This window comes from Lucilia sericata, unplaced genomic scaffold (assembly GCF_015586225.1).
Source record: "Lucilia sericata isolate MDLA Ls3-8-SP2 unplaced genomic scaffold, ASM1558622v1 Contig002668F_arrow, whole genome shotgun sequence".
Classification (NCBI taxonomy): Eukaryota; Metazoa; Arthropoda; class Insecta; order Diptera; family Calliphoridae; genus Lucilia; species Lucilia sericata.
Window position 1 is genome coordinate 19,798 of NW_023996398.1, and position 24,918 is coordinate 44,715.

At 32.5% G+C, this 24,918-nt stretch overlaps 3 protein-coding genes across 3 annotated transcripts; 1 reads left to right on the forward strand and 2 right to left on the reverse strand.

Moving 5' to 3' along the window:
* Positions 1-4,545: 4,545 nt before the first annotated feature.
* On the reverse strand, positions 4,546-6,607 carry LOC119614184. Its single transcript, XM_037970311.1, has 3 exons — positions 6,350-6,607; positions 5,596-6,278; positions 4,546-5,538 (listed from the first exon to the last, which is right to left on the reverse strand). The coding sequence occupies exons 2-3, from the start codon at positions 6,249-6,251 to the stop codon at positions 5,088-5,090; spliced, it is 1,107 nt and encodes a 368-aa protein (XP_037826239.1). The 5' UTR covers positions 6,252-6,278; positions 6,350-6,607; the 3' UTR covers positions 4,546-5,087.
* Positions 6,608-6,937: 330 nt separating this feature from the next.
* On the forward strand, positions 6,938-8,550 carry LOC119614185 (peroxisomal membrane protein PEX16). Its single transcript, XM_037970312.1, has 2 exons — positions 6,938-7,181; positions 7,244-8,550. Exons 1-2 carry the CDS (start codon positions 7,070-7,072, stop codon positions 8,182-8,184), a joined length of 1,053 nt encoding a protein of 350 aa, XP_037826240.1. The 5' UTR covers positions 6,938-7,069; the 3' UTR covers positions 8,185-8,550.
* Positions 8,551-10,873: 2,323 nt separating this feature from the next.
* On the reverse strand, positions 10,874-22,242 carry LOC119614183 (trichohyalin-like). Its single transcript, XM_037970310.1, has 6 exons — positions 21,862-22,242; positions 19,039-21,438; positions 15,921-18,915; positions 13,871-15,532; positions 12,079-12,301; positions 10,874-12,021 (listed from the first exon to the last, which is right to left on the reverse strand). Exons 2-6 carry the CDS (start codon positions 21,331-21,333, stop codon positions 11,409-11,411), a joined length of 7,788 nt encoding a protein of 2,595 aa, XP_037826238.1. The 5' UTR covers positions 21,334-21,438; positions 21,862-22,242; the 3' UTR covers positions 10,874-11,408.
* Positions 22,243-24,918: the final 2,676 nt, after the last annotated feature.

Sequence of the window (24,918 nt, forward strand, 5' to 3'; positions counted from 1 at the left end):
TTGGTCAATAGTTTGGTCTATGGTTTTTCTAACGTTTAGTTTATAATGTATTAAAAGTTCTGCCCACTTTGTGTTATTAAACTTTCTATTATAAAATATTTATAATCATATTACTTTTATACTTTATTGTATTTGATTAATAAACAACAATTATATATTTATTTTAATTACAGGGCGTCATATATCAGCTGGATCTTCTGTCTACAGTAAAACATTGTTTCATAACTATTATGTACTGGCCCTTATCTCCTTGCTATATCTACTAATTAGGCGATCGTATAACTAAACAAAATCTCGTATTATAATAATAAAATGGAATAAATATTGTTGTTGTTTTCGTTTTTTTTTTTTAATTTAATTTAATAATTCTAAACATAAATAATATGAGTGTTATTTAGTCATATAGATACATAAGATGTATAAACGATAATATGAGCCTCAATTAGGGATAATCACAGATAAGATGTTGTAAAAAGCAAAGTCAATATCAAGTTAAATTTGTTAAATGTTTGAAACACTTACTGTGATTATACCTTTAGTTTTTTATAGCAAAAGTATTTAGTAATTTGATTCGTTTTTAAGATTTAACTATAAAAATATGTTAAATTTATTGCTAGTAATTATTTAAATTGTATTAATAATTTTTTATATTCCTCAGCTGTGTCCATATTAAAATTTAAAAATTCAACTTACTTAAAATAAAGAATTTAAAATAAACTACTTAATTATAATACATACACCTAACCTATCAATTTAATTGATGTCATTTGTAACTATATATTATTTTAATAAAAAAAAATATATTCATATAAAATAAATATATTTGTTAAGAAAATACAACAATTGTACAAAAAAAAAAGAAAAAATCTCGAAAAATTGAACAAATAAATTAATATACCAAATATGGTTTTCAATAAAATGTATTTAAAGAAAAATTTAAAAAGGTGTTTTATTATTATTGTTTAAAATATATTGGGTTGTTAGCAGAAGATTTAATGAAAGAAATTGTGTAGGCAACTTTATAGTTAAGTTTATAGTGTAGCCTATAGTCTAGTCTAAAATTTATTCTATAGTCCAGTCTATTATCTAGTCTATAGTCTTATGTATAGTCGAGGCTACAGCCTACTTTACTGTCTATAAAATAGTCTAGTCTACAGTCTAGTTTATAGCCTAGTCCCTAGCATAGTCTATAGTCATGTCCATAGTGTAGTCCAGTCTAAAGTCTAGTCTATAGTATAGTCTAGTCTTTAGTTTACCCTATAGTGTAGTCTATTATTTATAGTCAAGTCTAAAGACTTGTCTAATACACAGTCTAGTCTATAACCTACGCTATAGTCTAGTCTATAGTTTAATCTATATTCCACTCTATAGTCTACAGTCTGGTCTATAAACTAGTCTATAGTCTAGACAATAGTCTAGTCTATATTCCAGTCTACTATACTTCATAGTGTAGTCTGTAGTCTGGTCTATAATCCATTCTATAGTCTAGTCTATGGTCTAGTCTATAGTCTAGTCTATAGTATAGTCTATAGTCTGGTCTATAGTCTTGTATATTATATAATCTAGTCTAGAACAAAGTTCTATAGTCTAGTCCATTGTCTAGTCTGTCTCATAGTCTATAGTATAGTCTATAGTCTAGTCTATAATCTAGTCTATAGTCTAGTCTATATTCTAGTCTATAGTATATAGACTAGACTATATACTAGAGTCTAGACTAGACTAAAGACTAGACTATAGCCTAACTATAGACTATACACTAGGCTATAGACTAGACTATAGACTACACTATAGACTAGATTATAGACTAGACTATAGACTAGACTTTAAACTAGACTGACTATGGATTAGGCTATAGACCAGGCTAGCATATAGTCTAATCCATTGTCTATTCTATGGTCTAGTCTATAGTCTAGTCTATAGTCTAGTCTATAGTCTAGTCTATAGTCTAGTTTATAGTCTAGTCTATAGTCTAGTCTATAGTCTAGTCTATAGTCTAGTCTATAGTCTAGTCTATAGTCTAGTCTATAGTCTAGTCTATAGTCTAGTCTATAGTCTAGTCTATAGTCTAGTCTATAGTCTAGTCTATAGTCTAGTCTATAGTCTAATCTATAGTCTAGTCTATAGTCTAGTTTAGTCTATATTTAGTCCATAGTCATAGATAGTCTATAGTCTAGTCTATAGTCTAATCTATAGTCTAGTCTATAGTCTAGTCTATAGTCTAGTTTAGTCTATATTTAGTCCATAGTCATAGATAGTCTATAGTGTAGTCTATAGTCTAGTCTATAGTCTAGTCTATAGTCTAGTTTAGTCTATAGTCCATAGTCATAGATAGTCTAGTCTATAGTCTAGTCTATAGTCTAGTCTATAGTCTAGTCTATAGTCTAGTCTATATAGTCTAGTCTATAGTCTAGTCTATAGTCTAGTCTATAGTCTAGTCTATAGTCTAGTCTATAGTCTAATCTATAGTCTAGTCTATAGTCTAGTCTATAGTCTAGTTTAGTCTATATTTAGTCCATAGTCATAGATAGTCTATAGTGTAGTCTATGGTCTAGTCTATAGTCTAGTTTAGTCTATAGTCTAGTCCATAGTCATGGATAGTCTATAGTCTAGTCTATAGCCTAGTCTATAGTCTAGTCTATAGTCTAGTCTATAGCCTAGTCTATAGTCTAGTCTATAGTCTAGTCTATAGTCTAGTCTATAGTCTAGTCTATAGTCTAGTCTATAGTCTAGTCTATAGTCTAGTCTATAGTCTAGTCTATAGTCTAGTCTATAGTCTAGTCTATAGTCTAGTCTATAGTCTAGTCGATAGTCTAGTCTATAGTCTAGTCTATAGTCTAGTCTATAGTCTAGTCTATAGTCTAGTCTATAGTCTAGTCTATAGTCTAGTCTATAGTCTATCTATAATCTAGTCTATAGTCTAGTCTATAGTCTAGTCTATAGTCTAGTCTATAGTCTAGTTTAGTCTATAGTCTAGTTTAGTCTATAGTCTAGTTTAGTCTATAGTCTAGTTTAGTCTATAGTCTAGTTTAGTCTATAGTCTAGTTTAGTCTATAGTCTAGTGCATAGTCATGGATAGTCTATAGTCTAGTCTAGTCTATAGTCTAGTCTAGTCTAGTCTATAGTCTAGTCTATAGTCTAGTCTATAGTCTAGTCTATAGTCTAGTCTATAGTCTAGTCTATAGTCTAGTCTATAGTCTAGTCTATAGTCTAGTCTATAGTCTAGTCTATAGTCTAGTCTATAGTCTAGTCTATAGTTTAGTCTATAGTCTAGTCTATAATCTAGTCTATAGTCTAGTCTATAGTCTAGTCTAGTTTAGTCTAGTCCATAGTCATAGATAGTCTATAGTGTAGTCTATAGCCTAGTGTATAGTCTAGTCTATAGTTAGGCTATAGTCCAGTCTATAGTCTATTCTATAGCCTAGTCTATAGTCTAGTCTAAAGTCTAGTCTATAGTCTAGTCTATAGTCTAGTCTATAGTCTAGTCATAAGTCTAGTCATAAGTCTAGTCCATAGTGTAGACGATAGTTTAGTCTATAGTCTAGTCTATAATCTGGTTTATAGTCTAGTTCATAGTCTATAGACTAGTCAATAGTTAGTTTATAGCCAAGTCTACCGTATAGGCTACAGTCTAGTCTAGTTTATATTCTATAGACAGGTCTATAGCTTAATCTATAGTTAAGTCTATAGATTAGTATATAATCTAGCCTATAGTCTAGTTTACATTGTAGTCTATAGTCTTATATATAGTTAGTCTATAGTCAAGTCTACATTATAGCCTACAGTCTAGTTCAAAGACTATAGTTAAGTCTATACTCTAATCTATAGTTAGTCTATAGTCAAGTCTACATTATAGCATACATAGTCTATAGACTAGTCAATAGTCTAGTCTATAGTCTAGTTCATAGTCTTTAGTTAGGTTTATAGTCTAATACATAGTTAGTCTATAGCCAAGTCTACAGTGTAGCCTACAGCCTAATCTAGTTCATACTCTGTAGAGTTAAGTCTATAGTCTATATTCTATTATATTCTAGTCTAAAGTCTGGTGTAAAGTCTAGGCAACAATCTTGTCTATAGTCTATTCTGTAGTCCAGTTTATAGTTTAGTCTATAGTCTAGTTCATAGTCTATAGTCAAGTCTATAGCCTACTCTATAGTTAGGTCTATAGACTAGACTATATTATAGTTTAGTATATTTGTTTCGACATGATATTAGTTTGGTCTAATGTCATGTTCACGATTGGGCCAAGAACTGGGCCAAGAACTGGTTCAATACTCTGGTTTGTAGTCTAGTCAATAGCTTAGTCTGTAGTCTTGTCTATAGTTGGTATATAGTTTGGTCCAGAGTTTGTCTATAAATTGTCTTTAGTTTGTTCTATAGATTGTTCTTAAGTATAGTCTATAGTATAATTTGATCGATTTGTTTTAGTCGCTAGTCCAATAAATAAAACACTTTATTAAATTTATTATGTGTGGTTTGTTGTATAAAAAAATAATTACAAAATTTAATTTCACATAAAAAAATAATAATAAAATAAAATGAAAAAAAAAATAAAAATTAAAAATATGACTTGAGGTAAATGAGATGAAAATTTTGTTCATACGAATAAAATAAAAAAAAAAATACTTTTGGTATCAAAACATAAAAATATAAGGAAATTTTGAATAACGAATTTTGGTATTTGGTGGGGGCGAAAATAAAAATAAAACATTCACATAAATATATTGCTTAAATATTGCATAAGATGTAATGTTTTAAATTATGTTAAAAATAAAAAAGTTTAATAAAAAAAATATGGCAAATACAGGGTTAATAAACTTAAAACTTGAATATAATAACAAATTGTGATACGAAGACTTCCGCTAACTTATGCTTTTAAGTATTAGAGGAATCGGATATATAAGTATAAAACCTAAAACTAATTTTTGTTTTAAAAATATGTTTGTTTTTAACTTACAAACTAGGACATGTTGAGTATAAACAAACTTGTACTAAAACATCTAGTTTTAGTAAAGTCTACTAAATTTAAAAATAAGAATTAAAATTAAATATTTAAAAAAGTAAATTGCTATACAAATATAAAATTGGTCTTAAAGACTTGTACGTCCTTTTGACAAAGCCTTATTTAGAGTATTAATACATGACAGAACATCTTCATAATCCTGAGACCAATCGCGCAAACTACGCTCTAGAGTATGAAGACGTGTTGAACCCAAACGTGTGCCACCACATTTAACAGCCGCCATACAGGCACAAGTTAGTAGTTTAAAGCATTGCCGACGTATAGTATTATGTGTGGCATTATCCCAATTGGGGGTGGCCTTAACACATGGCCAGGCCATAAATACATAGTCGAGCAAAGCATCCCAATGTGCAGAATCATGCAGTTGTTTAGTGTGTTGTGTGACCAAACGTTTAAATTCATTGAGATGTAGGGAGGCCCGCGTATATGCAGTACTATCGGTTTTCTTGCATAAACGCGAGGTGGGTAGAGATTTGAAGATCATGCGTTTAGCATGTAGGAGTTCCTGCTCCATGGTTCTGTAAGGCATTATGGTGTAATAAAGAAATCTAAAGAAACATTTAAAAAAAACTTACTCGATATCAGGTGTTGGTAGTTGGGCCCTTAATTCAGCCTCCGCTTTGGGATTTCCAGCCACTAATTTTCCCACTATCAACTGTATCAACTGTTGCTGTGACAAACCCTGCAGTAAAGTGGCTAAAGGCAATTCCTCATTCAGCTGAGCTATAGGTTTTTCATCTTCACACAATCGTGATCTCTTTACGACCGGCGTTCCGGGCCACAGTTTTTGTTTGGCATTAAGTTTTGTGGGTGAATTTGTATTGGCGCCAAAGCACATACCCGCTGGTTCGGGTGGTGTACTACCCATGGTCAAACGTTTTCGCGGCGAACTCCTCAAGATCATATTTGTATTTAAAGGCATTTTAGTGGGTGTTCTTTGAAACGGATTACGCATTACGGAATTGGTAGTGGCTGCGGCCTGTTCAGGAGTCCAGTCTATTAAAGGACGCCGTCGCCCGCGTTGTCTTATTATCAATTCATCCGGTGAGGGTATTAAACTTTCAAAATCCTGTGCCAAAGCTACATTTGTATTGTTGTCCATCAGCGAAGAGGCAAATATAGAGGCTGGTGTTGGTTCATCTGGTCTATGGTTATTTGTTGGGGTGGTGGCCACTCGTAAGGCTTCTAAACGGTCAGCTAATGCTATTCTTGTATTTTGTGGTGTAGTCATTTTGTTATTTTCACAATTATTATTTGCCTTTTTTTATTTGCAAATAAACAAAAAAAAATATTCAACTTTTTCAACTTCGTCTTAAAACGATCCCTTACCGATCGATTCTTATCTAATACTGCGTAATTTAATATCTAAATGCCTGCTTGTAAAAAGCAGCTGGTACAGTTTCCCTTTGTCCTTTGTGTGTCGTATGTTGTACAAATGTTGATTTTCCTGCAGGAATTTTCCTTTGCTTTGTTTTTCCGTTTTTCCTTTCATCACCTGCCTGCAATAATAATTGTTTTGTTTTCGTATTTTTCTTTTTCTCTAGTTTTTTTGTTTCTTTTTTTAGCTTTTCCGCCAATTTGCAGGCAGTATGGGTAATTTAGCTGTTTTTTATGTTAATTGCAGCGATTTTTTAAAACCAGTGTTTAGAGAGTAAACAAATATTTTAGCGATATTGCTAACACTGTTATTAGGGAGGGTGTAAGCTTGTGTAAAATAAATCTAATTTTGAGATTAAGTTTGTAGTTCTTTACACAGTGTCGTTCCCATACTTAAATTTCAATACATTTTGTTGTTTTTCGAATTTATTCGGACTATTTCTGCTTTTGGTATTTATTACCTTAATTTAACAAGCAACTGAAAACTTTGCCGGTTTACAATATATTTGAGATGTTGCCGAAGTTTTTTGTTTTAGACGCCGTCACCGTTAATGTTTGTCGGCTTAGGTCTTCGCCAGCTCTTTATCAGGTAAAAAAAACGAAAAAAAGTTGATTAGTTTTACAATTCCACGATAATTATTACAAAAGAAAACGAATATTTACCTCTTAAAAATGGATAATCTAAAGCAGATAATAAAGTCCTATGAGGCATGGGTGGCCAAAAATCCCGATATTGTATGCGATGTAGAAACCACAGCAAAATGGGTCTCGTATTTTGTAGCAGGTGGGTGAAGAAAACAAAATTCCAATGCAATTGTATTGTTAAACAAATTTCTCTACTATTAGGACGCATATCCGATTCCAGCGTGGCCACTGAGTTGATATATTCTCTCTCCAATCTATTGGTTTTATACAATGATCGCATTATAGCTCAAGACCGCCTGGAAAAGGGTGAGAAAGTGCCAGGTGAAATTGCAACATCGTCCGGCTCAAGTGGTTTTTGTTATCGTCTAAAGGTCATGTTGACCACACTCGAATACTGTGAAGTTTTTATAGAGATTTCCGCTAAACGGGTGTTTGGCAATAAGGGCAAGTGGTTGGTTATAGCCGGCATACAGATGATGAAAGCTGCTGGTCGCTATTTTATTTTAAAACATTCCGTAGAACAAATTATCACTTCACCGGCTATGCCGGCTCTTAATAGGAGAGCTTTGAAAAGGAACAAACATGCTAGTCCCAGTGTTAGTGCGGCACCAACTGGTCATTCTCACTCTTTAGAAGAGCATAATATCACTTTTAAATTGAAAAGATCTGGACGTATAGTGCGTAAAGTAGAAGGAGCTCCCCCCTTACAGTATCGTTCCTTTAAGTTAAATGAAGAAATTGAAACAATGCAAAAATCTCAAGTACCCAAGGTTTTATTGCAAGCCGAATATTTATATATAGCTAAGCCTTTAATACATTTGGCTTCCATGGGTGTTTTCGGTGAAAGCTCCTGGAAACAGTTTATGGTTTCTTTCGCTGTAGATATGGCCAGCATTAATATGTATCGTAAAAATCGCCATCTTATGACGAAACAACAACAGCTTATCTTATCACATCGTTGTGTTAATCTTTTACTCTATCTTATGAGGACACCTTTCTATGAACGCTTTACTCAAACGCGTCTAGAACGTATATTAGGTTTCATAGCCAATAATGTGCCCATTGCTAAAATGGTGGCTGGTCCCTTGCGTGACTACATTCCCCACTGGCAGTCCACCTATTTCTATTTGTGGTCTACCTAAAAAATGTCTTTATAATGATCGAATTATATTCAAACACTAGCGGTTAAGTTAAAACTGGGGAAACTATGTTTTGTACTGTAATCATTTTTGGTAAAAGGGGCTTTGTTTTGTTATAGGCCATAAAGCCAGCTTTTTAGTTTCCTTTAAGTATTGAAGGTATTTTAAGTAAAAAAATAGTTAATTATATTATTTAATATTTTTATATAGATTTAGAAATTAATAATAAAAAAGTATTTGCAAATATTTAATTCGAAAAATTTGTAAAACGAAATTATGTTTTAAAAAGAAATTTGCGTTATTTTTATTGAGGTAAAAATATTTTTGCAAAAATTGTAAAATACGTTTTTCATCAAATAAATATAAATTTCATAAAAAATGGTGTTTTTTTTTTTTGCTTTAAAAAAATCAAAATATCGATAATTTTCTAAAGAACATCCAATATATCGGAATGATTTCTATAGAGAATTTAAAATTTTAAATAAACATATAAAATATCCTGACGATTCTTGTTATCGATAAATTTTCTAAAGAAAAATCCTGTTATCGATACATTTTCTGTAGAAAATTCATGTTATCGATAACTTTTTTTATAGAAAATTCATATTATCGATAAATTTTCTAGAGAAAACTTCTGTTGTCGATAAGTTTTTATAGAAATTTTAGGTTATCGGTATTTTTTTTAAATCCGTATCGATAAGTTTTCCAGAGAAAATTCAAGTTATCAATATATTTTTATAGAAAATTCTCGTTATCGATAAATTTTCTGGAGAAAATTCCTGTAATTGATACATTTTTTATAGAAAAATCAAGTTATCGGTAACTTTTTACAGAAATTTTTTATAGAAAATCCCTGTAATCGACAACTTTTTATAAAAAATTTATCCTATCAATAACTTTTTATAAAAACTTTATACTATCGATAACTTTTTATAGAAAATTCATGTTATCGATAACTTTTTATGGAAAATTCATGTTATCGAAAAACTTTCTATATAAATTTCATGTTATCGCTAACTTTTACAAAGAAAAATTAATGTTATCGATAACTTTTTTATAAAAAGTTCAAGCTATTGATACATTTTTTATGGAAAAATCATGTTATCGATAAATTTTCTAAATAAAATTATTTTTATCGATAAATTTTCTATAGAAAATTCATGTTATCGATAACTTTTTTATAGAGAAATCATGTTATCGGTGTCTTTTTATAAATCGTTTTTCATACCGATCGTTTTTCTAGAGAAAATTTTTGTTATCGATAAGTTTCCTAGAGAAAATTCCAGTTATCGATAATTAGTTAAAGAAAAAATTTTGTTATCGTCAACTTTTTTTATTGAAATTTCCTGTTATTTATGATATCTTATAGAAAATTACTGTTATCGATAACTTTTTACTGAAAATTCCTGTTATTGTTAACATTTATATAGAAAATTACTGTTATCGATAACTTTTTATTGAAAATTCCTGTTATCGTTAAAATTTTTATAGAAAATTGAAATTTTTATAGAAAATTCTCGTTATCGATAAATTTTCTGGAGAAAATTCCTGTAATTGATACATTTTTTATAGAAAATTCAAGTTATCGGTAACTTTTTATAGAAATTTTCTATAGAAAATCCCTGTTATCGATAACATTTTATAAAAAATTTATGCTATCAATAACTTTTTATAAAAACTTTATACTGTCGATAACTTTTTATAGAAAATTCATGTTATCGATAACTTTTTATGGAAAATTCATTTTATCGAAAAAGTTTCTATATAAATTTCATGTTATCGATAAATTTTACAAAGAAAAATTCATGTTATCGATAACTTGTTTATAGAAAGTTCAAGTTATTGATACATTTTCTGTGGAAAATTCATGTTATCGATAAATTTTCTAAATAAAATTATTTTTATCGATAAATTATCTATAGAAAATTCATGTTATCGATAACTTTTTTATAGAGAAATCATGTTTTCGGTGTCTTTTTATAGATCGTTTTTCTTATCGATCGTTTTTCTAGAGAAAATTTTTGTTATCGATAAGTTTCCTAGAGAAAATTCCAGTTATCGATAATTAGTTAAAGAAAAAATTTTGTTATCGTCAACTTTTTTGTTGAAATTTACTGTTATCGATAACTTTTTATTGAAAATTCCTGTTATTGTTAACATTTATATAGAAAATTCCAGTTATCGATAACTTTTTATAGAAAATTCATGTTATCGTTAATTTTTTTTATAGAAAATTCAAGTTATCGATAACTTTTTATTAAAAATTCATGTTATCGATAAATTTTCTACATAAAATTCAAAATATCGATAAAATTCGTATAGCGAATTCAAAATATCGATAAATTTTTTTTAGAAAATTCATAATATCGATAAATTTTCTATACAAAATTTATAGAATATTAAAAATATCGATAAATTTTCTAGAGAAAATATTTTCTTGTTATCGATAGCTTTCTTTTTATAAAAAACTACATATCGATAAATTTTGTCTATAAAATTACTGTTATCGATGATATTTAAGAGAACAATTTCTATAAAAAACTCCGGTTATCGATAACTTTTTGTAGAAAACTCTAGTTATCGATAAATTTTCTTTAAGTACTGCCTTCCCCCATTAAACGTATACTTTGTTTGAAATGTTTTATTTTTTTTATATGAAAATATATTATTATTATTTCGTATGCTGAGTTTTTTTTTAATAAGGATTTTTTTGTTTTATGTTACATTTAAGAAATTCCATTACAAATTAAATATGTAACTATTTAATTTCAATTTGAAATGCTTAAAATCTATTTTGTTTTTATAATCGTATACAAAAATATAAATAAGCCTTTATATTATGATTATTAGGTAAATGTTAATGTAATGTATATTTTTATGAAAACTAGGCTTTCAAAAATCTTAAAATTAATGTATAATTCTAAAGTTTTTTTTTGTTTTTTTACAAGTTTAAAAAAAGAATATAAAATTTTAGAAATTTTATTTACTTTTTAATGCACAAATTATTTTACATGAATGATTATGTACAGGACTTAGAAATGTTTGTGAATGCGAAAAAAAAATGTATAAATGAAATGATAAATGTACATGGTTTTCGGTTCTTTTATTCTCTAGGAATAAAATGTTTCCATTAGTGGTTCCAAATCTAAATATTTTTGCAAAAATAACTCGCTAATAGTTTCAAATTCATGTGGATCTTCTGCTTCTTGTGTGGCTGTTAGCAAAGGCTATTTGGATGAAGCTTTATTACCACCATAATTAATATTATTATTGTTATTGTACAGATAGGGTATAATATGCGGTTCTATTTCAAGCGTCTGCTTAAGTATAGAACTCATAACAAATTCAGTCGATACTATGGGACATTTGGGATTACCAAAACGTGTTAGATCCACACATAAATGCATGTCATTGGGACATGTTACTATTATATAAGATTCGGGGGATTGGTTATGTGTTTCTGCTATAGCCTGGGAAGAGCGACGTTTCTCTTCTACCTTACCGCCCGAGGATTCAATCATGCGTACTACTTCGGAACGAGCAGGGAAAACATCGGGTGTAACATAGAAATAGCGACCGGCAAATAAAGTAGAACGTGTGTTAGACTGTAATACCGTGTCCAAATGGAATTTAAGATTTTCATCTACAGGTATATATTGTATTTTATAGTTTTCGGGAGGTAGAAATTTGCCCGCTTTAGCACTCTCCACAACCCATTGGGATTTGAGAACATAATCAACATGACACACCGCTTGTATAAGTTTACAGGTACGACTTTCACAAGTCATTACCAAGTAGGTGGCGTCCGAGGGATTGTCTACCACAATACCGCCCAGAGATCTGTAGTAAAAGTTTTATTAGATTTGTGTGTTTAATGTGTTTTTGCATTTTACTTACAGTACAGCCTTTTTGAGTGATTCCGGATCAGCTACTTGTGAAAATAATACTTTTGGCGGTTTAGCAGTTTGTGGATATTCCACACAGACTATGGTTTCGGGTAATTCTTCTTGATAGGGTGAAATCTTTTGTCTTTTGGCCTTTTCATAATAGGGATCGGCCAAATATCGTTTAACACGTTCATGTGCATCTTGGGTAAGATTGATGGGAGCTTTCCAGGCAGCTAAAAAGGAAAAAAAATATTTTTAAGAAAATTTATCGATAACATAAGTTTTTTGTAGAAAATTTATCGATAACTTTAATTTTCTATAGAAAATTTATCGATAACTTTAATTTTCTATAGAAAATTTATCGATAACTTTAAATTTCTATAAAAAAATGTTCGATAACATGGATTTTCTATAAAAAAAGTTATCGATAGCATGAATTTTCTATAAAAAGTTTTCGATAACATGGATTTTCTCTAAAAAAAGTTATCGATAATATGAAATTTCTATAAAAAGTTATCGATAACAAAAATTTTCTATAAAAAAGTTATCGATAACATGATTTTTTATGGATAATTTATCGATAACTTTAATTTTATAAAGAAAATGTATCGATAACTTTAATTTTTTTAAAGAAAATTTATCGATAACTTTAAATTTCCATAAAAAACATGAAGTTTTTTTAGAAAAGTTTTCGATATATTTAATTTTATAAAGAAAATTTATCGATAACTTAAATTTTCTACAGAAAATTTATCGATAACATACATTTTTTAAAGAACATTTATCGATAACCTGAATTTTCTACAGAAAATTTATCGATAACATAAATTTTTTAAAGAACATTTATCGATAACCTAAATTTTCTACAGAAAATTTATCGATAACATAAATTTTTTAAAGAACATTTATCGATAACTTAAATTTTCTAATCAAAAGTTATCGGTAAAATGTATTTTCTTAAAAAATTATATAACATGAATATTCTATAAAAAAGTTATCGATAACATAATTTTTTTATTGAAAATTTTTCGATAACTTTAATTTCTACAGAAAATTTATCGATAACTTTAATTTTCTATAGAAAATTTATCGGTAACATAATTTGTTTAAAGAGCAATTATCGATAACATAATATTTCTCAACAAAATTTATCGAAAACTTTAAATTTTCTATAAAGAGTTAACGATAATATTAATTATATAAAGATAAATTACCGATAACTTAAATTTTCTATAAAAAAGTTATCGATAACACAAATTTCGTATGAAATAATTTTCGATAACATGCATTTTTCATAGAAAATTTATCGATAACTTTAATTTTCTGCAGAAAATCGGTAACATAATTTTTTTAAAGAAAATTTATCGATAACATAAACTTTTTAAACAAAATTTATCGATAACATTAAAATTCTAAAGAAAATTTATCGAAAATATGTATTTTCTTTAAAAAAAAATTATCGATAACATGAATTTTTTTCACAGAATTTATCGTTAACATTAATTTTTAAATAAAATTTATCGATTACATTAATATTTTTAAGAAAATTTATCGATGACGTGAATTTTTTTATATAATGTACCGATAACATAATTTTTTTCAAAGAAAATTTATCGATAACAATAATTTTTTCAGATATTTTATCGATAATATGAATTTTTAATGAAAATTTATCGTTATTTTGTTCGATATTTTTAATTTTAAAACATTGAATTTTCTCTAGAAAATTTATCGATTTTTTAAAATTTTGTCTAAAAAATTACTGAAATATATCTGGCAACTCTAAAATCTTTTCCACTTACCCATCAAATGCGGCACCAGACCATAATCAATACGGAATGGCGGTGTTATATTATACTGTTGATACTTTTGATTGTCATACTGTGACATTGAACTCAAATTGCCTATTGTGATATCACTCAACCACAAAGAATTGACCACCGGTATATTCCATTCTTTGGCTGCATTAAACATTTCACCCTCCAGTTTTTTACACACCAAGACGGTATGTAATTTGGATAAATAAGAAGTATAAATAGCGCCACACTCTTGGACCATTTGTTTAATACGATGTTCCTCTTCGGGTTCATAACCATTGGCAGCTATGATATGCCGTTCCAGCGGTTTCTGATAGCCAAACTGTGAGGGAAAGGGTAGATGAAGAGGTTGCCAGGGTGGTAGTAATTGTTTCTTCAGACAAATATCACTTAACCAGTAAGCGGTAATGCAACGTTTAGCATCGCGTAGAGCCTGCATGACAACACCATGTCTTTGGGTGCGACACAGGACATGGGTAACACGTGGACAATAGTTCTTTTCTATATCACCACCAAATTGTCTAATAGTTTCCATCCATATAGGTAATTCTTCACCATCGGTTTCTTCATATTCCTCTACTATGTAAAAAGTGCAGCCGACTAGGAATAGATCAGGTGGCAGTTTTAAATTTGGATTATGACCGTAGAATTGAGGACGTGGCGGCATGGGCAGTTGAGTAACCCGGCCCTGGTGTACATAGCCGGCTGGTGTCATAACACCAGCGGGTACAGCAGTTCCAGGAGCTGCTACCACTTGCTGCTGAATTGCACCACCACCACTGCCAGGAGCGGCAGCAGCAACTACCAATTGTTGTTGAACAATCTGTTGTTGCTGCTGCACAGCTTGTTGTTGCTGCTGTTGTTGCACAGCCTGTTGTGGTGGTACACCAGCGGCAATAATATTGTTAACAGCTACTGGACCTGTGGCCGACATTTGGGTCTGTAAAATGGGTCTACGCATTTGTTGTTGCTGCTGTTGCTGTTGTTGCTGCTGTAGTAGCAATAGTTCCTGCTGAGTGCGTGGAACTCCCACAACACTAGAAACAGTAGCACCAGCAGTCGTAGCACCAACTTGTTGTGCAGGTTGCTGCAAAGAAGCAGCATTATGCTGTTGAGTCATCATGCGCAAAGTGCCAGCAGCACTAGCCTCCACTACTTGCTGTTGTTGTTGGGTTTGCATAGCATTCATTACGCCCTGTTGGTTTAATTGTTGCTGCTGTTGTTGTTGTTGTTGACCCATTAACAATTGCTGCTGCGTCTGCTGCTGCTGCTGTTGTTGTTGCTGCTGCAACTGTTGAGGTCCTGCTACTACAACTTGTGTTTGTTGTATTATTTGTGGTTGCTGTTGTGACATTGTCTGTTGCTGCTGGTTAGGATCTTGCATTTGTATTTGTTGTTGCACTAGCGTCTGTTGCTGTACGCCAGCAATTTGCGTTTGCATCTGCATAGCATTGCTGCTTCCACCCAAACGATTGCTTAACATGTTGGCAAGGGCCGTTTTAGTTTTCAAATTCATTTGTTGTTGTGTTTGTTGCAGATTACCGGGCTGTTGTTGCTGCTGCAGCTGTTGACCATCCATGGTAGCAGTGCCTTGATTGGGCATGAGTACTGTTTGTGGAGCTAAGGCAGTAATTATATTGCCCGTACCTATAGGAAAGGAATTTTTAGTGAAATATCTAAATTTCTGTCAAAGATCGAATCTTTATTAAAAGATCCGAAGTTTCGAGAAAATTTTATAGAAAAAGTTATCAACAAAATTTCTAAAAAAAAAATTAAATAAACATCGATAAATTCTAAAAGATCAATAACTTTTTAAAAAATATTGATACATTTTCAATAGAAAATTGAAAATATTGATAAATTTCCTATAGAAAATTCATGTTATCGATAAATTTTCAATAGAAAATTCATGTTATCGATAAATTTTGTATATAAATTCATGTTATCGATAAATTTTCTATAGAAAATTCATGTTGTCGATAAATTGAATGATCACATCTTTGATGAAAGATCGGAAAAAGTAATACTCTCTTACCTTGTTGTCCTTGTATAGTCTGGCCAATCTGTTGAGCCCCCGCCGGCTGTGATTGTATTATAGTTTGCTGCTCTATAACCTGACCACCCGGACCGGTAATAACCTGTACCGTTTGCTGAGGCTTTTGACCCAACATTTGTTGTTGCTGCTGTTGTTGTTGTTGTTGTTGTTGTTGCTGTTGCAATTGTACTCTTAGCTGTTGTCTTTGCAACAACATCTGTTGATTGGGATCATTGGGGTTAAACACCTGCTGTTGAACATTGTGTTGCTGCTGCTGTTGTTGTAATTGTTGTTGTGTTATACTGACCGGAGTACCACCAGCAGTAATAACTTGTTGCTGAGCAATGGGTGTAAGACCAGGAGCTCGATTTCCCGCTGTTCTAACCACAACCTGTCTTTGTTGCTGCTGTAACCATTGCATTTGTTGTTGTTGCGTTAGACCTGCCGGCATTTGACTTTGAACTATGATGTGTTGTGTGGTGGGACCAGCAGGTCGGGGTGTTGTACCTAGAGCACTGGCTACTACATTGGGAGCTCCTGGTCTAGGCTGATAGGCCACTTGTTGTCTAACCATTACCCTTTGTTTAGATTGCTGTAGTTTTGAAATGTATTCAGCCCGTTTAATGGGATCCAGAGACATGAAATGAGCATGGGTTTTATCGTCCAGCTGTATGAGTTGTCTTTGTGGTTGAGGAGTGCCAGGTGGTAGACCTTGTTGTTGCCACTGTCCAGCAGGGCGTACTGTACGTATGAATTGTGGCTGTTGCTGCTGGGGTTGTTGTTGCTGTGGTATGATTTGTTGAATTTGTGATTGTTGTCCCTGCAGGGGGGATTGTAGGCCGGTTATGGAGCCTGGGGTTCCTGGTTGTTGTTGCTGTTGTTGCTGCTGAGCCGGACTTTGTGGAGACCAATGTGTTTGTTGTGGCTGTGTTTGCTGCTGAGGAGATTCTTGTTGTATTAGAATTTGTTGTTGATGCTGTTGTGTTAGCTGTTGCTGCTGCTGTTGAGGAGATTGTGGAGTGGGAGTTTGTTGGTTTAATTGCTGTTGTTGTATTAAAACTGTTTGCTGTAAGGGCTGTTGTTGCTGCTGCTGTTGTTGTTGTGGTAAGATAATTTGTTGTTGTTGCTGTTGGTTGTCTATTAGTTGTTGGTGCATTTGTAATTGTTTTTGCTGTTGTACCAGAATTTGTTGTTGTTGCTGCTGTTGGGGACTTTGTAGTATGGATTGTTGTTGCTGTTGTCCTTGCACTAGTTGCTGTGGTATGGTTTGTTGTATGATAATTGGTTGCTGTTGTGGTTGCTGTTGAGGACTTTGTTGCAATATTTGTTGTTGTACTATTTGCTGTTGCACTGGTTGTTGTTGAGGTCCTACAACAATAGCATTGGGAGCTTGCTGCTGTTGCTGCATTTGTTGTTTTTGCTGAAACTGTAATTGTTGTTGCTGTTGCAAATATTGCAAACGTTGAGGATTATTAATTATCTGTTGATTAATAACAATTTGCTGCTGCTGTTGTTGAGGGGAAACATTGGGTGTTTGCTGTTGCTGCTGCAATAAGATACGTTGCTGCTGTTGTTGTTGTTGCTGCTGCTGCTGAGGAGATTGTAATAGATTACCCTCCAAATCTAATAATTGCTGTTGTGTTTGTGGTTGCTGCTGTTGCCTTTGAGCATATAAAGGAGGTGGTTGCTGCTGTTGTTGTTTGATAAGTTGATTGGGATTTTGTGCCACCTGCTGTATAATTTGTTGTTGTCCTACTTGTTGTTGATGCTGCTGCTGCTGCTGTTGTTGCTGCTGCTGCTGCTGTTGTGTTACGTTTGTTTGATTAACTATGAAAAAGTTTTGATTTTGTTGATTTTGCTGTAAAATCTGTTGCTGTTGTTGGGGTGTTAACTGATTAAATTGCTGCTGGCTAATAATATATTTCGGCTTATTGGGTGTTTGAGGAGTTTGAGCCACACCCACATTGGCGTTAAGTACCTGCTGCAATTGTCCCGTTTGTTGTTGTTGTTGTTGAGGACTTTGCAATTGTTGTTGTGTTATGATTTGCTGTTGTATTTGTGGTTGCTGTTGCAATTGAGTTTGGCGCTGTTGCAAAATTTGTTGTGTTTGTTGTTGTTGGGGTTGTTGTGCGCCCGGGAAACCCGGTTGTGCTTGTATAGTTTGTTGTATAATTCTAACACCTCCGGGGCCTGTTACTGTGCTGATATTAGAAGCATGTTGTTGCTGTTGTTGGGGAGCGGACGTGGGACTGGCAAATTGTAATTGCTGTTGGTTGGGTTGTTGCAAAGTTTGTTGCTGCTGTTGCAATTGTTGCTGTTGTTGTAACTGTTGCTGCTGCTGTTGTTGTGGTATTATAACTTGTTGTTGTATCTGTGTTGGTTGCTGTTGCTGCTGTTGAGGTGATATTAAACCAGTTTTTTGCTGCAAAATCTGTTGCTGTTGTTGTTGCTGTAATTGTACCATTTGCTGTTTTTGTTGTTGCTGCTGTTGCTGTTGTTGATGAATATTCATCATATGACTTTGTATAATTTGTTGACCCTGAGCTGTTGAAGTATTAATCACTTGTCTTTGAGCAGCATTTCCCTGTTGTTGTTGCTGTTGTTGAACACCACCACTACTCTGTTGTTGACTTACAGGACTTGTTATTAGTTGTTGTTGCTGTTGTTGTTGTTGTTGCTGCTGCTGTTGTTGTTGCAATTGCTGTTGTTTTAACTGTTGTGTTCTCATAATGAGTGACTCATGATTTGGACTTGGTGCTGAACGACTTAATATCTGAGCCACTTGTACTGGGTCTGTAGGATCAATGGGTTTTTGATTTGAGATCAATTTAGATTGTTGTTGATGTAGTTGCGGAGATGGTGGTGCCGATGGAGAGGCCCTATGTTGGGGAGATTGTTGCTGCTGCTGTTGTTGCTGCTGTTGCATCTGCTGCATTTGTAGTTGGACTCGTTGGGGCTGTTGGAAGGGTTGGGGGGACATTAAGTGTTGTGGAGACTGAAATTGAATAAAATTATTAGGGGATTATTGGATTTATATTTAAAATATTCGTTTGTTTTTTAATTTTGAAAATGTTTTTTAGTGAAATTTAAAATTTTCAGTGAAAATTTACAAACTCACCTGCTGTTGCCTTTGTTGCGGCTGTCTACCTTGCTGCAATTGCTGTCTCAATTGTTGCTGCGACAAAAGGGTACTTTGCGTTTGCATACCAACAACCGCTCCAGGTGATTGAGGAGGCGGTGGTGGTGTCATTTGTGGTGCAGGGGATTGTAATTGTCTTGGTGATTGTGGTGGCATCATAGCGTGAGCGAGACCACTACCAGTTGAGGGTGTATTGTTACTCAAAGATGGTGAAGGAGCTTGGGGAGCAGGAGAGGGATTTTGCTGCATTCGAGGTGATTGCTGCTGCATTTGTAATTGTTGCTGCTGTTGTTGTTGTTGTTGCTGCTGCTGCTGTTGTTGCAATTGTAATTGCTGTTGCATTAGCTGTTGTTGTTGATGTTGTATTTGTCGTTGGAGTGCCTGTTGGTGTGGTGATAAACTTTGACCGTTTTGTATTTGTTGCTGTAATTGTTGTTGTTGCTGTTGCAAATTTTGCTGTTGTCTAAGGATGTGTTGATGCAGCATCTGGGGTGACATGGTTATGGTTTGTTGTTGGGGCTGTTGTTGTGGTTGTTGATTCTGTTGCATTTGTTGGGATTGTGGACTAGGCTGTTGTTGTTGTTGTGGGGTATTGTTGTGTGCAGCTTGATGTGAAGGTGACATTTGTATTTGTTGTACACTATGCTGCGGGGATTGTCCTAGCATTTGTTGTTGGGGTTGTGGTGTGGTAGAGGGTGTTCTGGGTGCCTGTGGCGTTTGTCTGCCACTGTTTGGTTGTGGTGTTCTGGGTGGCTGTGGTGTGCCGGTAGGTGTGGGAGTACGTGATTCTAGTAGAGGAGTATTTGAAGAGGTGGGGGTTTGTGGTGTTCTGGGTTGTTGCATTAATTGATGCTGGAGTTGTATATTTTGCTGTTGTTGCTGCTGCTGTTGTTGCTGATGTTGTAGTTGGGAAAGAGTTTGTTGTTGCTGTATCTGTAAATTGGCCACATTGGGTATGACTTTTTGTTGCAGAATGATTTGTGGTGGCACTGAAGAAACATTACCCAAGCTCTGAGCAGTTGTGGGTCCAGCTAATAATTGCTGGGGTGGTTGTTGTTGTTGTTGCTGCTGCAACTGCTGCTGTTGTTGCTGTTGATTTAAACTACGAGGTCTAACAAAAACTATTTGTGATTGTTGTTGTTGATGCTGCTGTTGCTGTAGAATTTGTTGTTGTTGTGTGGGTAGAGTTTGCTGCTGTTGTGCTAAATTTTGTTGTTGTTGTTGTTGGGGTAAAATCTGTGTTTGTGTTAATGATTGTTGCTGTGTTAAAGTTTGCATTTGTTGTTGTGGTTGTTGTTGCTGCAAAGGCAACTGCTGCTGTTGTTGCAAAGGCGATTGTTGTAAATTACTTGTTGTTGATTCCATAGCAGTCATATTTCCGGCAAACGGTGAAGTTGTAGCTGTTGATGGTATCTCATGTTTGGGAGTGGTGGGTGTGCTTATGGATGTTGATGATGATGATGCTGATAATGCTATAGATGAGGAGGTAGTTGCGGTTGAACTAGTTGCAGTCTTAACATCTTTGGCGGCAGTTATTTGTACAGCAGCTGCTTGTAATTGTGACTTTATATTCGCAATACTTTGGGCAGCATCTAGAGAGGTGACGGAAGTAGATGATTCTGTGGCTTTATCTAATAAAGGATCATCATCGAAACCTAAAATGTTGGATAATGTCTGTTCAACTGTAGGCTGTGTGGGTTGTGGTGTATGAGTCGGTGTTAATTGTTGCTGCTGCTGTTGTTGTTGCTGTGTTGTGGTAGGTGTGATTAGTGGCGGTGGTGTGGGTTGTATAGGTTTTGTGGGATTATTCATGGCTGTGTTGCTGCTAGTATTTGCTGGCGCAGTTGCTGTTATCGGGGGCAATGATAATTTTGGTCTTTCTATCACTTTCAGCAATCTCGGATGATAAATATCACATGGTAATAGTTTCTTTTGTCTTAAACATTCCACCACCCAATCGGGTGTTACAATATTCATACTACCCTTGGGCAAAGCACTGGCTTTTGTATAAACAGGACCCATTGCCATGCCCGCTATTAGATGGGTATTATTACCACTAAAATTGGAAGTTACCTGGGCACCATGATAGGTTAACATGGCATATAAACGTTTACGATCACTGGGTGCTACATTAACTATGGCAGCGGAAATGTTTTTCATTAAACGTGCTTCACTGGGATCAAAGGCTTTGGTGGACGCCAAACGTCCCAATTTAGCACTATGTATAATCCATTGTTCGGTTACGGGTATTACCGTGTAGAGATCTAAATTCATAACCAGCTCTTCTTCGGTATAATTTGGAGCACAAATGAGATGGGTAACCAAATCCGAAAGGAAGATTTTCGATTGAGCACCTCCATTTTTAAGTAATTGCTCGACCTGTAGGTAATTAGGATGAAAAATATTAATATTAAATCTAAAAGTTGCTAAAAGGGTAATAGCTTGGCTTGGTATAAACGAAAAAATTTATATCGACAAATCTATATTTACAACAAACTTAGCTTAAAAGAGTCTATTTTTTCGCGGTTTTTTATTTTTTTTACTTTATTATTGTTGTAAAAACTGACATCACCTTATAAATCACTCTTTGTTTTTATATTTTAATTGTATCTCAAACACCCTGTGTTTAAAAACAACAACAAAATAACACCCAAATGTCAACCTAATGTCATAATAAGCGCCTTTTCTTGTTCTTTGCCACAATTTTTTTTGTTTTTGCAATTTTCTTTCTTTTTTCTTCTTTATCATGGAGAAATTTTATCCACAAAATACCAATAAAATATATACAACTTTCGAACTTACCTCCTCATCCAAATTGCCCACAACAAAATAACGTATATTTGCAAATAAATTATCACTTATTTTAAGTTTTCCATGTTTTATAACATTTAAGACAATTTTTCAACTTTTTTTCTTTGTTGTTGTCACTGAGCGTGTTTTTTTTTTCTTCTTTTCTACTTCTGCCGCCGCCGGACAGTCAATCACACATAGAATAGAAAATTTTTCTTTTCTTACAAACTTATTTCACTGCCATACACTTATTATCACAAATATTATGCAATTATTTTATTTTCCATATATGCACTGCACTTTTCTTTGTGTTTTAAAAGTATAAATTTATAATTTTAACATAATTAAATTATAGATTTTTTTAAGTAAAATTAAATTATGTTGAAAGAAAAAAGAACGCCACACAGAAAAAAACTGTAAAATGGCGTGAAGTTGGCTGCAGCAGTGTGGTTAATAAACTATTTTTTGTTGTGAGTTTAAGCGATTTTGTTATTAATGTGGTTCTTTCCATTTGCTTTGAAATGGAGGTTTTTTAAAACGTGTAAAATTATTAATATTTATTATAAATCGAAGTATTTTTGATGTACAAAACAAAGTATGGATTTGGATTGTTTTTCCTTTTTGAACAAACCAAGCATTGCATGAATTTCTGTTTTAATAACATTTGTTGCTTAAGCATCTCAGTTCATAGATAACCTTTTTAATTATATATTTCAACATTATGAAAATGTTTAACTATTTTCAGTGATTCATTTCCCATGTGTTTATAAGATTTCACGATTTTTAAAGCTATAACGTTAAGTAGACAAGGTTTTATGTCTACTAATTTATTGTACAATGGAAACATTATTTTTCACAATTTTAAATTAAGGATTAGAAATAAATTTGAATGTACGAATAAAAACGAAACGTTTTACACTTCAAATTTACAGAAAATCGAAAAAAACACTTCTTCTAATTTATTGCGTTTTGTTCTGTAGAAACATCTTATTAGCATCATTGTTTATCAAATATGGCACAATTATATGACAACTCTGTTTTCTGTTTATTTTCATATATAATAACTCTGTACAATGTTTAGAATGTAGATAGAAAACATAATATACAATTAAGTTTAGACACAAACCAACGAGTACTAAAAAAACATAAATGGTAGGGTTCTAAGCAAAAGTATGAAATTTTTTAAAATTTGTATAATTAAATAAAAATTATTTAACTTTTGTTGGAAAAAAGCTTTTTTCTTACAAAATAGTCGATCTATCGACTTTGTTAGGAAAAAAGTCTATTCTTCGATTATTTTAAAGTAGATTTAGAGAACCCTAAGGGTACCAATTTCCTGAGATTAAATCATATTTGTCATGTTTCTAGATTTAATTTATAAAAAACGCAAAAAAGTACCAGAGAATATAAAAGTACCAAAAAATATCACTTAATATCGGGGTTCCAAATAACACACCATTAGAATATTTAATGTTTCTAGATCTAAAAATTTTAATTAAATCAAATTTCCCAAAATAAAAATCCCACTTATTTATCTCTCGGTTTCAGCTTTAAATTATTTAAAATCGTTGAAAATTTAAAAATAACTGAAAACTTAACCGTTTAAAGCAGATTGTAAGTCACCGCTGTTAATATTTGTCGGCACTGGCCTCTGGAATACAACCCTGGGCTTTTGATTTGACACTTTTGGCATAAACGTTTATTGATAAAGAAAAATAACCTTTTCATTGTAAGCAGACGGAAAATCTACAAAATTTTCAACATTTTTGTGAATTTATTCTGGAAAGAAACCTAAAGATTTTTACAAAATCTATAAAGAATATTACAATACAATATTGAATGTTACTTTATAAACAAGAATATATTTGTGATGCCTAGTTTTTGAGATAAAAAAACGAAAAATTGAAAAAAGAAAATTCCTTTGTCAGCCAGACAAAGACGTGTGTGTGTGCCGTACCACCACTCAATAATTCGTTGTTTGTTGAAGGTCGGGTGACGCGCTTAGCGGAGCATCCCTTGAGCCCAAAAATTGTTGCAAAGGAAGAATACTTTTTCCTTCCTGCTGTTGTTAACGTTTCCTAGCTTATCTGTGAACTGCACTTTATATGCCTAACGACGATATGTCAGGCAGTGAAGATGGTCAACTACGCAGTCCAGTCGGCGATGACCATATGTTAAGGTATGTATATTTTAACCATTTCGTACTTATGGACGATTGTTGCCTTCAAAAAATGTAAAAAACGAAAAACATAATCACATTGCAAATAATGTGCTAAAATCTAGTATCTATTATTTGTATACGTACATGCATACATACATATGTATGTGTGTGCGGGTTTGTGTACAAGTCTGAATGAAAACTTTATTTAATTGGCAAAATCGAAAATGTGCAACAATTTTCCATAATTTTGATTTTTTTTATGATTTATGAAAAAATGTTTTCTTGAATGCGTAAGAAATGTAAAGAGAAAAATTAAAATTTTTTTATTAAAAAAATGTATTGAGAAAAAAATTACCAAAAAATTTATGTACATTTGCTTGAAAGATTTCTTTTTGTTGGTTCCAAAACAAATGCAAGTAAAAGATAGTTTATTGTTAAGTGACTTTAGAAAAGATTTTGAGGGTGTACATACTGATTTTTTACAAGTCATTAGAATATTGAGAGTATAAATGTTTAGGGAAATTTGCACTTTTATAATGTAAAGTTTTCTTTTTTTTACAATTATGAAATTTGCATAATAGTCACTATCTCACTAAAGAGCTAAAACTGTTAATAACTTCTAAAAAAATAAGTTTGATATAGAATTAATCCGAAAAACTAAAATATTTATTGCAAATTTTAAGGTTAAGTAAGGTTATGTGAAACAAACTATAATATTTATTGCAAACTTTAAAAATGTTAGGTTAATTTGTACAAATGTAAGGTTATGCTAAACAAGTCCTTTAAGAACATTGTACAGAGAGGGAGTCACGTATTCTTTTGACATCCATACACGACAATGGGCTTTTAGTCTACCCGGGCCGGGACAATTGCATAAGATTTGAAGAACTGTGTTCACCTTTTCTTTC